Source organism: Phacochoerus africanus, chromosome 11 (assembly GCF_016906955.1).
Source record: "Phacochoerus africanus isolate WHEZ1 chromosome 11, ROS_Pafr_v1, whole genome shotgun sequence".
Classification (NCBI taxonomy): Eukaryota; Metazoa; Chordata; class Mammalia; order Artiodactyla; family Suidae; genus Phacochoerus; species Phacochoerus africanus.
The window spans coordinates 103,967,427-103,982,892 of record NC_062554.1 but is presented as its reverse complement, the minus strand read 5'-3'; the positions used below and the strand labels follow the sequence as shown (position 1 = coordinate 103,982,892).

Sequence of the window (15,466 nt, the reverse complement as noted above, 5' to 3'; positions counted from 1 at the left end):
AGTCTCAGTGTCTGATGTGTAAAATTAGTATAATAGCAGCTATCTCACGGGATTATTGCAAAAATCAAGTAAAATGTTAACATGGTAAAAATGATTAGCAACATGCAAAGCTTACATTGATATTATTGACTATAAATTGCTTCCACACACATGCCTTTATCAGATTCTTCCAACCCTCCAGAGGAGGCAGGGCTGGGTGTTATTATCATTCCCATTTTAAAGGAAGTGAAGCTGGAGTTCCTGCTGTGGTTCAGTGGTTAATGAACCCGACTAGCATTCATGAGGATGTGGGTTAAGGAACTGGCGTTGCTGTGAGCTGTGGTGTAGGTTGCAGACGCAGCTCAGATCCCTCGTTGCTGTGGCTCTGGCGTAGGCCGGTGGCTACAGCTCCAATTCAACCCCTAGCCTGGAAACCTCCATATGCTGCAGGTATGGCCCTAAAAGACAAAAAAAAAAAAAAAAAAAAAAAGGTGAAGCTGAGGCTCTGAGATGTTAAGGGAGTGGCTCAAAGTCACATGACTAATAAGTGCCAGAGGTGAGACCAGAAACAAAGTTGTTGTCTATGATCTGGGGCTTGGCCACTGTCAAGGTGTCCACATGGACTGCATGAAGTATGGGAATCTACTGGGTGGTAAGGAGCCTCCTCTGCCTGGGACCAAGCTTCTAAACCTGACTCATACCCTTGGCAGTGAATGAGTGGGAGCTGTGACTGCAGGTTCAATGGGGAGGTCCACAGCCAAGAGAGAGATACCTTGGCATCCTGGACCTTCTTCCCCTTGACCTGTATCTTTCCATTTTCTTAGTCGTCCCTGCATTGCTAACAAGTCCCTAAAAGCCTTAGGGTATTCATTGCTCTGAGGGTAGAAGTTCTTACCACCTTCAGAGCATCCTTAAAGGACATCTCTGAAGGTGTCCCTCACATTGGAATATTTTACAGCTGGAAGAAACCTCAGGAGCCTTTTAGGCAAGCCTGTATTTTGTGCACAAGGAAGCTGAGTTCCGGGACAATTTAGATATGAATGTAGGGCTCCTCAGGTCATATCACACTAGCTCTGGGCAGCGCAAGCTCCTTCCACACACCACGCTGCCACTCGCAATGAAACCTCAGCACGGCACCTTAAATCAAAATCCCGGAGCATCTCCCAATTAGTTACTGAAGTAAAATGAACTTATTCTAACTCCCCCTATTATAGTATTAAAAAGAGCTTAAACCACTTAGTAAATAAATGGTAGCTGGAGTCACCTCTTGATGGATAATCATGCTTTCTCATTTGCAGTTAGAGTGCTAGAAGACAAAGTGACTTTAAAACTGCTCTTGAGAGGACCCAATTATCTGATAAGCAATTCCAAAGACCATACACACAAATGCAGAAACAGCCCTCTTTATGAATGGTGTCTGACAAGGAAAGAGATATTTGTGGCAAAGGAGCTCTGGAAAATGTAATTATTTATCCTTTCACAATTAATGAAAGAAATTGAAAATGAAGCTTTCATTTCACAACCTTTTTATCTGGATGAAACTTTAATTTTACATAATTAAATTGACTTCACAGTTCAGTGTGTTAAAATATGCAATTAAGCAGCATATCAAGGTTAAATGCCTGCTGTTGTTGGCTCACTTAGAAATCATGCTGCCGATCTCCCAAACAAGAGTGAACACCTGCCCTCTGCCATTATCCCCAGAACCAGGGATATCACACAGCCTGCAGGCCTGGCTCCCCAAGTTCAGGGTATGCAGTCAAATTTTCTTGCATGTGCCAAATCCTGTATAAAGTCATTTGGGCATTTGGAGTTTTTACTTCTCTTTTTTTAGTGGGTTTTTTTTTTTTTCCATGAAAAAATATTCCGGACTTAGAAGGAGCTCCGTAGATTAACTTTCTTTCTTACAAAAGTTCCTTCTGAGATAACACTCACATCTTCAAAGTTATTGCCTTCTGTTTGTTGAAAGTATGTCAAAACTCTATCTCACAATTTATAATCAGTTTCTGCTTAGACCTCTCTCAAATTATCTTGACGTGCTTGGAAAAGGAAAACCTTATGCAATGTGGTGAGAGGCGTGGAACAGAGGAATTTATCTTAAAAGGCAGAGGTGGACATGTCCCTCTGTGGACCTCCCCCTGTTTTCCCTTTAAGTAGTGCCTTTGTGACAGTTAATTTATGGCTTTGCAGGCTCTGATGTTCCCTTTTATCTTAAGACTCTGTGAGTGGAGTACAATGGAACAATTAGAAAGGAGTTCCCTTCCTTCTGTAATATGTTCAGGAATGTGCTTAATCCTGATTCTTGTTTTATCCATTGGAGTGGTTGTTGAGAAGGACTCATGGATCTAAGCAGTATCTTATTTACTGGACCCAGATGGTAGCTCTTCCAGTTACATGGGCAAAGTGTGTTATTAATTATAAAAGGCACATAAAGAAGAGATGATCAAGACATGAGACCTTTTAGGACAAAATTCTTCAAACGGGGGGCATATGCCACATCTGCAGGTTTATTCTTTCTCGAATGCTCCTGCTACTTGTTATAGGATTAGGTTGTTAGGAGGATTGGCAGACCATAAATCTAGAAGATTGTAAAAGATATTACAGTGTGTATAGTGCTTTAACCTCTATCATAATGTACAAATGTTTTCTATTTCCGAACCAAGGCTTGAGGTATGGTATTATCTGCTAGGACCAGAAGGCATCATGGAGTTAATACATCCGCCTAAAATTCCATGAGCCAGACTTGCCTCTTGTTTCACTATATTACTCTGGAACCAACCCAAAAGAGACCATAGTTATCAAGGGACATCATGGTAGTTTTATCAGAAAAAAACCTAATAATGAAAAACAATGTTTCAATTAGAGAAAATTCATATTAATGTAGCCATGCAACTTGTAGTTATTCTTATCAGCTCTCACTTCTCTGAGGATCTATAGAAGGTAACATTGATATATTTCATTTTGGTTATCACATGTGCTTAAAAGCCACTAAATTACTGGTTAGCGAAAATATGTTCATATACAAATATATAAAACCACTGATTGGTCTTCCCTCAACCTAAGATTTTCGAAGTTTTAACACTACCAAGAGTTAAATAATAAAAAACAGTAAAGTCTGCATTGTACAACAACTGTAAATCTCCTACCATTTCTCAGAAATATTCAGGTTTGATTGCATTTTATAGAAGCATTTAGAAATCCTGGTCTGATTTTATATAGACCCTATTGTTTAAGAATTAGAAACACCTGTTGATACCTTCAAAGAGTTCGAGGAAAGGGACTTTCAACTGTGAAATAAAAGTGTGGTAGGAGTGAAACATTTCATAAATATGGCCTGATGTTCTCTGCTCCTTTATTGGACCTCTCTGATTTGATAAGATGAACTGCTACTGACTTAGTCCTTCAGAACCAGATGGAAAAAAACCATTGAATACATGCAAACAGAGAAGATGATAAACACAGAAAAGCTATACACGGATAGTCCCTAAACCTTCTATTGACCTGTTTTAATGTTCTTTCCCATTAACAGTTTCACTAAGGTGTTTCCAATACATCGAGTGGAAAATGATGCTTTCTTTTAATTAAGACCTAGATGGAGAGGATCAGACATCCACATTTTACTGAACCACCCAGAAGAAAAGACCCTTTTTGAGAGCTGTTGAATATTCTTCTACAATTCTGCTTGATCCTTTCTAAAGCATGAATTCAGAACTGTCCACATACGAGATCATGAGTTAGAAGTCTCAGGGGCCAAGTGAAAACTTTCCTGGTTTTGTTATTATCTTTTCCTCTGAATTTTCTTCTCCTTATATGTGCTCACAGGGTATCTGGAAAGTTAAAGGTTCTCAATATAACTTTGAATTATAAAGTGACTATGTAGCGTTCTGGGTGATGGTAGGAATTAAGTATTTGCAGAACATGGCAGTTATTTTAATTCATTCTCTAGGGGAAGAAAACTTAGTCTAATATTGAGCTATCTTTACTATTAAGTTTGAAGTGAACATAATGGAACAGAGATCTGTGTACATCTAACAAGTCACAAAGACAACAGCCAAGGGCACCAAATTAATGAGTGCATGTAAGGCATTTTCTATCTGCAGCATGCTTTATAAGTATAATTAGCAATTTCATATCATCCTTTTTATCTAGAAAGGGCAACTCTGAGAGGGAAATAGTTGTGTTTTTAGGAAGTATGGCACTATTCCCCCCTGAAAGACTTATTTTTCCATTTAGCATATTTTTGATAGAACCAAGTAAACTAATATACATTCTGTCTATAAAAGAGGGGGAGAAAGGGCTTGTGGATGACTGCTGATCTCCTGGACTTCTCTATTTACTTCTTTATAGTTCATGGTTTACAAGTAGAAAGAGTGATGCTCTAATATAAAGCTTGCTCCATTATCATCACATGCAACATTCATGTAGCTACTAAGGAATGCTTATATTTGATGTGCCCCCGAGTAGTGAAGAGTTTTTGAAGTTAACAACTGCTTGAGATAAACTAGATTTCATAATTCAAGGATGGATTTCGTTCTTCATTAAGAATAAAAGCCAGAAGGAACCACACAGTTGAAAGTGCTGATATAAATCCAAGAAAACATAAAGATAAAAAAGTTAAATGAAACTAAATCTATAACAACACAGAGACAGTAAAAATTCCTTCCACCCAAGAAATGGGTTTAGAAATCTCAAAAGAAAATTAAGAGATTCATCTTGAATAATGACTTGTTACCTCTCACTGGCACATTATAATATTCTTGGATCAGTAACTAGTCAACATCCTATTTTTTATTCTATTTTTGTGTGTGTATGTTTCTTTATAAAAATTTCCCATATGCATGAAGAAACAAGGCATTTTTAAAAATTTTTATTTTATTTTGTCTTTTTAGGGCCGCACCCGCAGCATATGAAGGTTACCAAGCTAGGGGTCTAGTCAGAGCTGTAGCTGCTGGCCTACGCCACAGCCACAACAATGCCAGATCCGAGCCACATCTGCAACCTACACCACAGCTCATGGCAACACCGGATCCTTAACCCACTGAGCAAGGCCAGGGATCAAACCCACAACCTCATGGTTCCTAGTTGGAGTCATTTCGGCTGTGGCACTACGGGAACTCCCCATATTTTCTTTATAAAAGGAAATCCAACAACTTTTGCTTACCCAGATAACACGTTTAAAATTCAGCTAATTAGGTTAATACTGAAATATTTAACTATTTGGAGCCAATATCTCTACTTCTTTCTAAGAGGTTGAGTGAATTCAAACATAGTGATGGTAAGCAGTTTAATAAAGATGCTTACAAATAATTTTTGAAGACTCCCAGGTATTTCTTTCGACTAGGAAAATACGTGAATACATGGAGAGGCAGCACTTTCTGTGTAGACCAAAAGAAGAGTAGACCAAAAATAAAATAAAATAAAATTGTTGTATCATAGCCATTAATTCAGAGAGGGAAGGAAGAAGAAAGTGGAAAAATGTATTTAAATAATAATGGACTCAGAGAACCTCAGAAAGGTAAATGTAAAAATACACTATTTTAACCATGTAAATGTCTCCAGTCGGGGAAAGTCTGTGGACTAGACAACATTAAAAGATGTGGTAAATTAGACCCAAAGGAAATGCGCTGGTACCAGACTGGAAAGAATGGAGAGTGTCACTCGGTGTGTCTGAGGCAATCTTACCTTAAGATTCCCCAAAGCAATCTTACCTTTGTTTTCTGCCTTCAGTTCCTCAGCCATCAAGCTGTCTTGTCGGTTACCAAGCACGAATGCCAGAAACGAGAGGATGAGGGCATCCAAAATCCCAATGATAGCCAGGATGTAGGCCCAGCGAACTGAACAAGCCCCAAGAGTGTACTTGTCTGTCTTTTCTCCACACATCCGTTTTACTTCATCTGAATCCCAGCCATCAGGGAAAATCATACAGCCCAGCACAAGGCAGGCAGCTGAGAGAGGGGACAAAGAAAAAAGGAGTTGACATCAATTCTATTTTAACAAATAGTGCCACTGTGTATCAAATCATTGTTCAAACTCTTGATGTAAAGAACAGCAAATCCTAACTGCTGTCCAACTCATGAGTGTTTTTTTTTTCCTAGTTAACTTGAATGCAGCCCAGCACTCTGCAGTGAAAGGAGCTTTGAGAACACTCTTTTCTATGAGCATTCGAAGAGAGGTTAAGGTATGCTGATCAATAGCAAAACACTAAAAAAAACTGAATTTTGGCTTGCATTTGTTGGAAGGCTTCCACTGCAAATAGGCCACAAGGAATCATAACACTGCAGCATGACAATTCAATGCTGGCTTTGAACAGCTGTGACGGCTGCCAGATAAGGGATTAGGATAACATGGAAAATACCAGAGCCTATACTGACTTTGAGCCACAATAAAAAATAATTTCATGTTGTGAGCACCAACACACACACTAAAAAGTTTCTTGAAACTATATTTGTTACATGCAATGCACTCCGATGTTTTCTACTCTATTCTCTGTTCTATTTCATTTTTATTTAATTAATTAATTAATTTATTTTTGCGTTTCAGGGCTACACCTGTGGCATATGGAGGTTCCCAGGCTAGGGGTCGAATCAGAGCTACAGCTGCCGGCATACTCCACAGCCAGAGCAACACGGGATCCAAGCCATGTCTTCGACCTACACCACAGCTCATGGCAATGCCAGATCCTTAACTCACTGAGGCCAGGGATCGAACCTGCAACCTCATGGTTCCTAGTTGGATTCATTTCCGCTGCACCACAATGGGAACTCCTCTATTTCATTTTAAAAGGCTGTAAAACATGGCAACACAGTGTGGCACAGAGCTTTTATGGAAATTCATACATTTAAGGAGAATTTACTTATGTTCTATTTCCCAAATATCACCAAGGGGATCATGCGTATTTTTTAATAAGAATATATTAATTTGAAGGCTACTGTTGCTATCCATTTTACATTTAACTGAACTATTTGGAGGTAAATGATGGCTGTGTTAGGTTATATAGAGGTTCCTTAATAGGTGGCTCATTCATTAGTTCACTAATTCATTCACTCATTAATTCAACTATTGCTTATTGCATGCCTCCTATGGAGTGCCAGACACAGTTCTTGGTGCTAGGAATACAGTGATCAAGAAAAAGGCCTTGGTTTCTCTTATCATAGACTTTATGTTTTGTCAGGAAAAGAGGCAAAAAAATGATTAAGAATACAAATAAAATAACTGTAAGTTGTACTAAGTAATAGGTAGGAAAACAACTGAGAGCTCAGATAGAGAATAGCAAGTGGGACCTTCTTTAGAGAAGGTGATCAGATAAGGCCACTTGAGGGGATGACATATAAGGTAAGGCTTGCAAAGTATTAGACATAGGAAATCAATGGGACAGATGTTCCAGGCAATAGCATGTGCAAAGGCCCTGAGGTTGGAAAGACTTGCTGGGTTTGAGGAGCTACCAGGAGATTAGTGATTGGGATGGAGAAAGTGATTATGTCGATGATAATGTGAGGAAGGCAGGGGCTATGCATCTAGGCAGGGTATTGTTTCCAGGGCACAGAACGAAAGAAGATGGGGATGGCACAACCAAGCTAGAGTTCTGTGACTATCAATGGCGAACAACCCCTGAAGATGTCCAGAGGTGGTCCCACATCACTCTTGCCTCCTTGCTACGTACTGAACAAGCCAGAAGTAGAGGACTACTTCCTACTTCTTAACAGGAGCATAGCTCTAGCAAGGCAGGTCTGGAGGAGACAGATGCCAAGAGAGGTGACAAGAAGAAAGATTGCCTGGGAGACCTCTGCATTAGGGTTCCTCGTTATTTTACAGAAGGATAGTTCAAAATTGGCACATCTACTTGTTGGATATCTCTGCATAAGCTGGTGTCACTGACACCCCCTACTTCAAGCCTTCATTATCTCTCAAAGGGAATCCTGACTTCTCTCTGCCTTCAGTTTGCCCTCATGCTATTTCTGGTCACAAATTACTGCTCATGCTCAAAATGCTTTGCTGGTTCCTTCTGGTACACTTAGCCAGGTATTCATGGCTCCATGGTCCAGCCCCCACTTATGTTGCCAGTCCTCCTTCACTTTTCACTCTCCACTTCACGTGGGCTGAAACACATGATACCTGACCATGTACCAAGTTTGTGAATCTCTGTTTTTTCTCTTGCCTGAGTTAACTTGGCTACTCTTATCCCTAAATGTTTCACTTTTAAATATCTTTTTTTTTTGTCTTCTTGTTGTTGTTGCTATTTCTTGGGCCGCTCCCGCGGCATATGGAGGTTCCCAGGCTAGGGGTCGAATCGGAGCTGTAGCCACCGGCCTACGCCAGAGCCACAGCAACGCGGGATCCGAGCCGCGTCTGCAACCTACACCACAGCTCACGGCAACGCCGGATCGTTAACCCGCTGAGCAAGGCCAGGGACCGAACCCGCAACCTCATGGTTCCTAGTCGGATTTGTTAACCACTGAGCCACGATGGGAACTCCAACTCTTAAATATCTTTTAACGTTCAAGTCAAAAGCAACATTCTCCACAAATTGAGCCAACTCAAATTCTTCTTGACCTATATTACTGCCCTTCTCTAAACTCCCCCATAGCTTCTGACTGCACTTACCTAAAAGTTCTTTTTTTGTTGTATTTATTTATTTACAAGCATTCTCTCAATAACAGACTATATGCTTTCTGAGAAAAGAATCCTTGGGTAAGTTGTCATACTTATATCACCTAAAGCAGAGCCTTGTAGAAAGTTGGCACGAAAATACTTTTGAATGAGAATGTGAATGAATGAATAAGTGAATTATAAACTATAGACAGTATACTCTAAAATAGAGTTTATAGACGTCAACATCACCACTACCAAAGACCATAGATCTAGATAAACATGGATTCATACTTTGTTGACATTTAACAGAGGCAATTTTGTTGTAACTAGACAACATATTACAAGCACTTGGGAGATCTGAAAGTGAAATTGGTAATTTGAAAATATTTCAAATTCCCATTCCTTTCGTAGCTGCAAGCATTCAGTACCAACATGCTCTCCAAGGCATTTCTAGCAGTAATGATCTGTGTATTTTATTTTATTTACTTATTTTTTTGGCCATGCCCATGGCACGTGGAAGTTCCCAGGCAAGGGATCGAACCCATGCCATAGCAGAGACCCCATACACTGCAGCAACAATGCCAGATCCTTAACCCAATGTGCCATAGGGAACTCTGATTTGAGTGTTTTAAAAACGTGGTTTCCACAAGGGAAAATTCATTTTATTTTGGGAGATCCAGAAGATCTTTGAATCCAAACCATAGCTCAGAAGAATCACCTCTAAGGGTGTTATTTTACTTGAAATATTTTAAAAAATTCTAATTTTTAACATAATTTTTATTTGAGACAATTGCCTTTTTATAAAAGAAAAAGGGAAAACCAAATATTTTTCCTTTTTGAATGGGAATCAGTTGGAGTATGATGACTTACAGTTTTAGCTAAACTTAACAGACATCACCAAGTGACACAAGTTCAGGCAGGACTGGACATTATAGGACAACTTCACTAAAACAGGATGATTGTGGAATGGTGAAATCAACAAAGACATCTTTTCTCAAGGTCTTCTGGCATTAAGAGTAAACTGACTATCTCAGAAGTTTCCATTTCTGGAAACTCTGAATTACCTATTGGGATAAAAAGAGCAGAGGCAGAATTCACATTCTGAAGCTAAAACCACAACAGAATATGAATGGCAATTCAATGTTCCCAATCTTCAAAGTGTATGATTTCCTTAATCAAATTTTAAGTGAAGAATCTGGGAAGATAGATGATAAAATATATGGTTTGCTTCATTTTATGTAATGGGTATTAGTGGAAAGTAAAAAAAAATTAGAAGTTTTGAAATGTAATTCTTGTTTTCAGTATAGACTAAGGGAGTTGGCTGTACAGAGAAATCTTAAGATAAACTTGGGTCAATACAAAAAAAAAAAAAAGACATGTAGATCAATGGAACAGAATAGAGAACCCAGAAATAAGTCCACACACATACAATCAATTAACCTTCAAAAACAGAGGCAAGAACATAAAATGGGAAAACGACAGTCTCTTTGGCTAGTGGTGTTGGGAAATTTGGACAACCACGTGTAAATCAATGAACTTAGAACACACCCTCTCACCATACGTGGAAATAAACTCAAAATGGCTTAAGGACTTATACATAAGACATGGTACCATAAAACTCATAGAAAAGATCATTGGCAAAACATTTTCTGACATAAATGTTTTCTTAGGTAAGTTTCTCAAGGTGATAGAAATAAAAACAAAAATAAACAAATGGGACCAACTAAAATTTATAAGCTTTTGTACAACAAAGGAAACCATAAACAAAATGAAAAGACAGCCTACAGAATGGGAGAATATATTTGCAAATTGTGTGACTGACAACGGCTTAATTTCCAAAATATACAAACAACTCATAAACTCAACAACAACAACAAAAAACCCCCAACCCAATCAAAAAATGGACAGAAGACCTAAACAGACATTTCTCCAAATGAGAAATACAAAGGGCCAATAGGCACATGAAAAAAAGAGATCAACATTACTAATTATTATAGAAATGCAATCAAAACTACAAAGAGGTATAACCTCACACAGGTCAGAATGGTCATTATCAAAAAGTCAACAAATAACAAATGCTGGAGAGGATGTGGAGAAAAAGGAACGTTCCCACACTGTTGGGGGAAATGTAAATTGGTATAGCAACTATGGAAAACAGTATGGAAGTTCCTCTGAAAACTAAGGATAGGGTTACCATATGATCAAGCAACACCACTCCTGGACACATATCCAGATAAAACTGTAATTCAAAAAGATACATGCATACCCTGTGTTCACAGAAGCACTATTTACAATAGCCAAGATGTGGAAACAACAAACAGACGAATGGATATAGAAGATGTGCTGCATATATACACAAAACAATGCTTCTCCTTTTTTTTTTTTTTTTTTTTTTTTTTAGTCTTATTAGGGCCATAGCCACAGCATATGGAGGGTCCCAAGATAAGGGTCAAATCAGAGCTGTAACTGCTGGCCTATACCACAGCCACAGCAGCATGAGATCCAAGCAGCATCTGCGACCTACACCACAGCTCACTGCAATGCCAGATCCTTAACCCACTGAGTGAGGCCAGGGATCGAACATGCGTCCTCATGGATGCTAGTCAGATTTTTTCCACTGAGCCATGATGGGAACTCCCACAATAGAATATTACTCAGCCATAAAAAAGAATGAAATAATTCCACTCATAGCAACATGGATGCAACTAGAGATGATCACACTAAGTAATTCAGAAAAAGAAAGACAAATACCATATGATATCACTTTTATGTGGAATCTAAAATATGACCAAAATGAGCCTATCCATGGAACAGAAACAGACTCATGGACAAGGAGAATGGATTTATGGTTGCCAAGGGGGAGGGGGTTGATTGAGGAATGGATTGAAAGGTTGAGAGGTTGAGGTTAGTAGATGTAAGCTCTTATATATGGAGGGGATAAACAACAAGATCCTACTGTATGGCTCGGAGAACTATATTCAACTTCCTATAATAAACCATAATGGAAAATAATATAAAAAATAGTGCATGTATGTGTATAACTGAATTACTTTGCTGTACAGCAGAAATTAACACAACTTTGCAAATTGACTATACTTCAACTTTTAAAAATGCAATAAATAAACAAACCAACCCCAAATAAAAAACCTAGGCCAAAAATAAGGTTGGATTTTGGTCTGCTGGGGAAGAATGTTTAGGTCTCCCCTCAGCAAGTGTACTCCAGGTGTCCTTCAGGCCATAAGTCTCTGGAATTGTACTGGATTTTCTATCCCCCTTTTAATGGCTTTCTCTTAAAGTGAAAGATCGGATCTTTTAAAAATTTATCTGTTTTGAAAATCTGAATGGTTATATAGTAGGACTAAAAACCAAGATCAATTGCATTTAAAAGCTTTTCAAACTTGTAAATGACGTTTGTGATTAAAATCCAATTAAGTTTTTTAAATTATGGCATGGTTGATTTACAATGTTGTGTCAATTTCTGCTGTACAGCAAAGGGATCCAGTGACCCAGTCATACATACATATACATATATATATTCTTTTTCTCATATTATCTTCCATTATAAAAATCCAACTTTTAAATATGTAAATCCTATCCTTTCAAAAGCTGGGCTTCTAGATAGCCACCACATAACAGGTTTTATTTTCTCACAGTGTATTATCAAATACACATTTTCTTCTTACCCTATCCAAACTTCCCCTGCTTGGCAGTTTTGTTCTATTTTCAAAAGGCAAAAAGCCTCCAAAAGTTATAGTGTCTTTAAGATTAATTTAAGCCATTAAAATATTTTAGGCTCTGTTGGTTTCTTTGGAAAGGTGTGATTATTACATTCTGTATTAATGCTTGAGCGCTATTATAAATTCAGTTTTCTGGCATCCTATTTACTAGAACCTTATTAACCTGTACGATTTGTAGAGCCACTGGAAACTAACAGCTGTTCGTAATCCTGACCAAGAAGTACCTGCAAGATCCTAGGCTAAAGTCTCAGTCAAGGAAAAATTTAATATTCCTCTTGGCTTTATAATTAATTATTTCTAATTTTTTTACAAACTGATTACCCTGTAAGTTGCAGCACCATCACTACACTAAACATTGGAGCCTACAAGGCACCAGAACATTTGATTAATTTGGACATACTATTTCCTGACCAGGAGGGATAGTGGAGAATTAGTTCCAACTGGGCTATTGTCCAAAAACAGGTTTCTTATTAGAATGTCACCTAGGAAATGACTAAGTTACTTATCCTTCTTTCGGCAGCAGGTTTTCCTGAAGTCTATTAGAGAACATTCTTGAATGTTAAAGGAAAATAACTGCTCACAAGTTGCTGGTGAGCAGAGAAGAGTGATGAAAAGAAACCTATGTCCTTGCTGAAATGGTGTCATGACACCTTCTAATCTGGAATATACAGGCAAGGTACCCCTGTGAAGGAACGACTGTTGATTTCAATTCCAAGCATGTTCCAAATGGTTAGGAAGCATTCACATTCTAAAAGGAACCTCTGTGTAGAGGCTGCTGCTGCCCACAATGGCTTCCTCTGAACTAATACACAAACAGCTAGTGGTTTCCTAGAGCCACTAATTGCCCTGGCATTTTTCTCGCCAAAGAGCTGAATGTAACCTCTGTGAGGGAAATAGCTTCAGAAAAATCCACAAATGTTTTTAATTGGGTCTTTCTCCAAAGGGAAATGAAGCAAGATGAAAAAAAGCCATAGGGGGTTTATGATTGGCCCAAGGAGGCCACTTGTGTCTGCTGATATGGCTGGACCAGCTATCCTCATCAGGACTTTCTACATTGCAAACCTGAGAACTGCTTATTTTTTTGGACAGGAAGTGAAAGTCTAAACTCCTTCTTTAAAAGTCTATGCACTGTTGCACAAAAAGTATGATAAATTGCCTCATGTTGCTAAAGCACTCAAGGGGAACTTGGTGGAAAAAAAAAATGAACCTGCATTCACTTAACTCTTTCAATTATTCAGGCATACAGTAATTGAAGAAATTGATGCCAGCAGGGCTGCCAGGCTATGGAGGGGGAACTTTCACACGAGGACTATTACTCTAAACACCTGGTAAAGGAGAGACATCATTCCTACAGCTTCTTCATTAGCACATGGCCAACAAACTTGACTATTTTCATAGTCTGTAAAAGATACCACACACACACAGACACACACACACACACAGACACACACACACACACACACACACACACACACCCCTCAGTTTACCTCTGGAAACGAGTTACTTGACAATCTAGGACATGAAATACTGTGGTTTGTGAAGTCCAACAGAGAAAACAAATTGTTTCCTGATCAATTTTAGTTTTAAACCTAGCATAACTTTATGAGCATTTAATTTGGGGTCATAACACAGAGATACAACATACCTTAGAAAGGAGAGAAAAGGGAAATTGTAAATAAACAATGGGCTCTCAAAAAAGGACCATTATAAATTGCTGTGTGGTGATGAGAAACGCTTCCCGACTCTGCGCAGACTCTGAGTCCTAACTTCTGGAGTAAAGGACGCTGTTTGTCCACCTGTACCTTGTGCTGAATCAGCCAGGAAACCCCCACCATGGGGCTTCATCAGCAAGGGGCCAATTGGGAGTTCACACCCACACTTAGGAGCCCCATCATGGAGGAGTAGCTTTTCTGGAAGATGATACCAAATGAGAGGAAAAACATTTATCTAAGTACGATGTAGCTTGCTAATTTGCCCAAATTTTGAGGGTGAGTAGTCAAATGTAACACAAATCAGAATACAGAACTTAAAAATACAGTGCGGTTCCAATATCTAGAATGCTAATAGGTGGCTTTGGATATATATCTTGGATCCAATCAGACTTCGTGAAATCTTCAGAGTGACATAATTAATAAAGTACACATCATAATGACAGCTTATACATTATAAGCTCACCATGAGTGTGACACACTGCACATATCATCTCATTTAATTCTCAAAGCTAAGACAAACATGAAAGCACTACTTCTAGGCTCCTCTAGTTTCCACAAAGAGGGACTTTTCCTGAAAGACCCTTGGCCCCTTATCAATTCTTTTGTCCTTCCCATGGAGATGGAGTGAGTTCCCCGAGGATTACCTGGAGGATAGGCACTGGGTGTACCCGCCCAGACCCCCTCCTCTCCTTACCTGGGGAGCTGTTTAACCACGTGAAACATTTGATCCACTCCTCTGTGCTGTACACTGAACATGGGGTGAGCTTGATTTTCCAGTGCTGCCCAGGAAATTGAATATGGGGGTGCAGATTAGGAAATCCTTTTGGCTAAGAGACCCAGAGTCATTTCTTCAACCTAAGCTTTCTCACCATAAAGGGTATATTTGGTTTTCACCTGCCGGCTCTTTTCTCTCTCACTTGGTTGAGAGTTTAGGAGGGTCTCACGGTTCTGGAGGCTCAAGCTGGAGATAAGGGTACCAGCATGGTTGAGTTTGGAGAGCACTGTCTTTCGAGTTGCAGATAGCTGACTTCTCATCGCCTCTTCCCTCACATGTTGAAAGAGAGCTAGCTACTGCTTTGCCTTCTTATAAAGCATGAGTCCCATTCACTTGAGGGCTCCGCCCCCAGGACCTAATTACCTCCCAAAGGCCCCACCTCCTAATACCATCAGACTGGGATTAGGGTTTTAACCTATGAATCTCGGGGAGACATAAATATTCGGCTCACTGCAGAGAGGGAACAGAGGGTTGTCACTCATTGCTTCTCCACCAACCCCAACAGTATTTTCTTTTTATTTTTTTACATACAGGAAAAAAGGAAGCAGAAGCGCAGAAATTTCAAATAGCTTGCTCAAGTTCATATTACACATGGTTCTACAAGTGGTAGAATAGGATTTGAATTCAGGTAGCCTAGCTTGGAAATCTATGCTTTTAACACCACATATGCTATT

At 39.1% G+C, this 15,466-nt stretch overlaps 1 protein-coding gene across 2 annotated transcripts in view; it reads right to left on the bottom strand.

The window, feature by feature from the left end:
* Positions 1-15,466, bottom strand: part of LHFPL3 (LHFPL tetraspan subfamily member 3) — a 556,240-nt gene that overhangs the window by 160,608 nt on the left and 380,166 nt on the right. For both annotated transcript variants that reach the window (XM_047753280.1, XM_047753279.1), the window contains exon 2: positions 5,688-5,924. In XM_047753280.1, the coding sequence (XP_047609236.1) occupies positions 5,688-5,924 (237 nt within the window). The remainder of the gene's footprint in view (positions 1-5,687; positions 5,925-15,466) is intronic.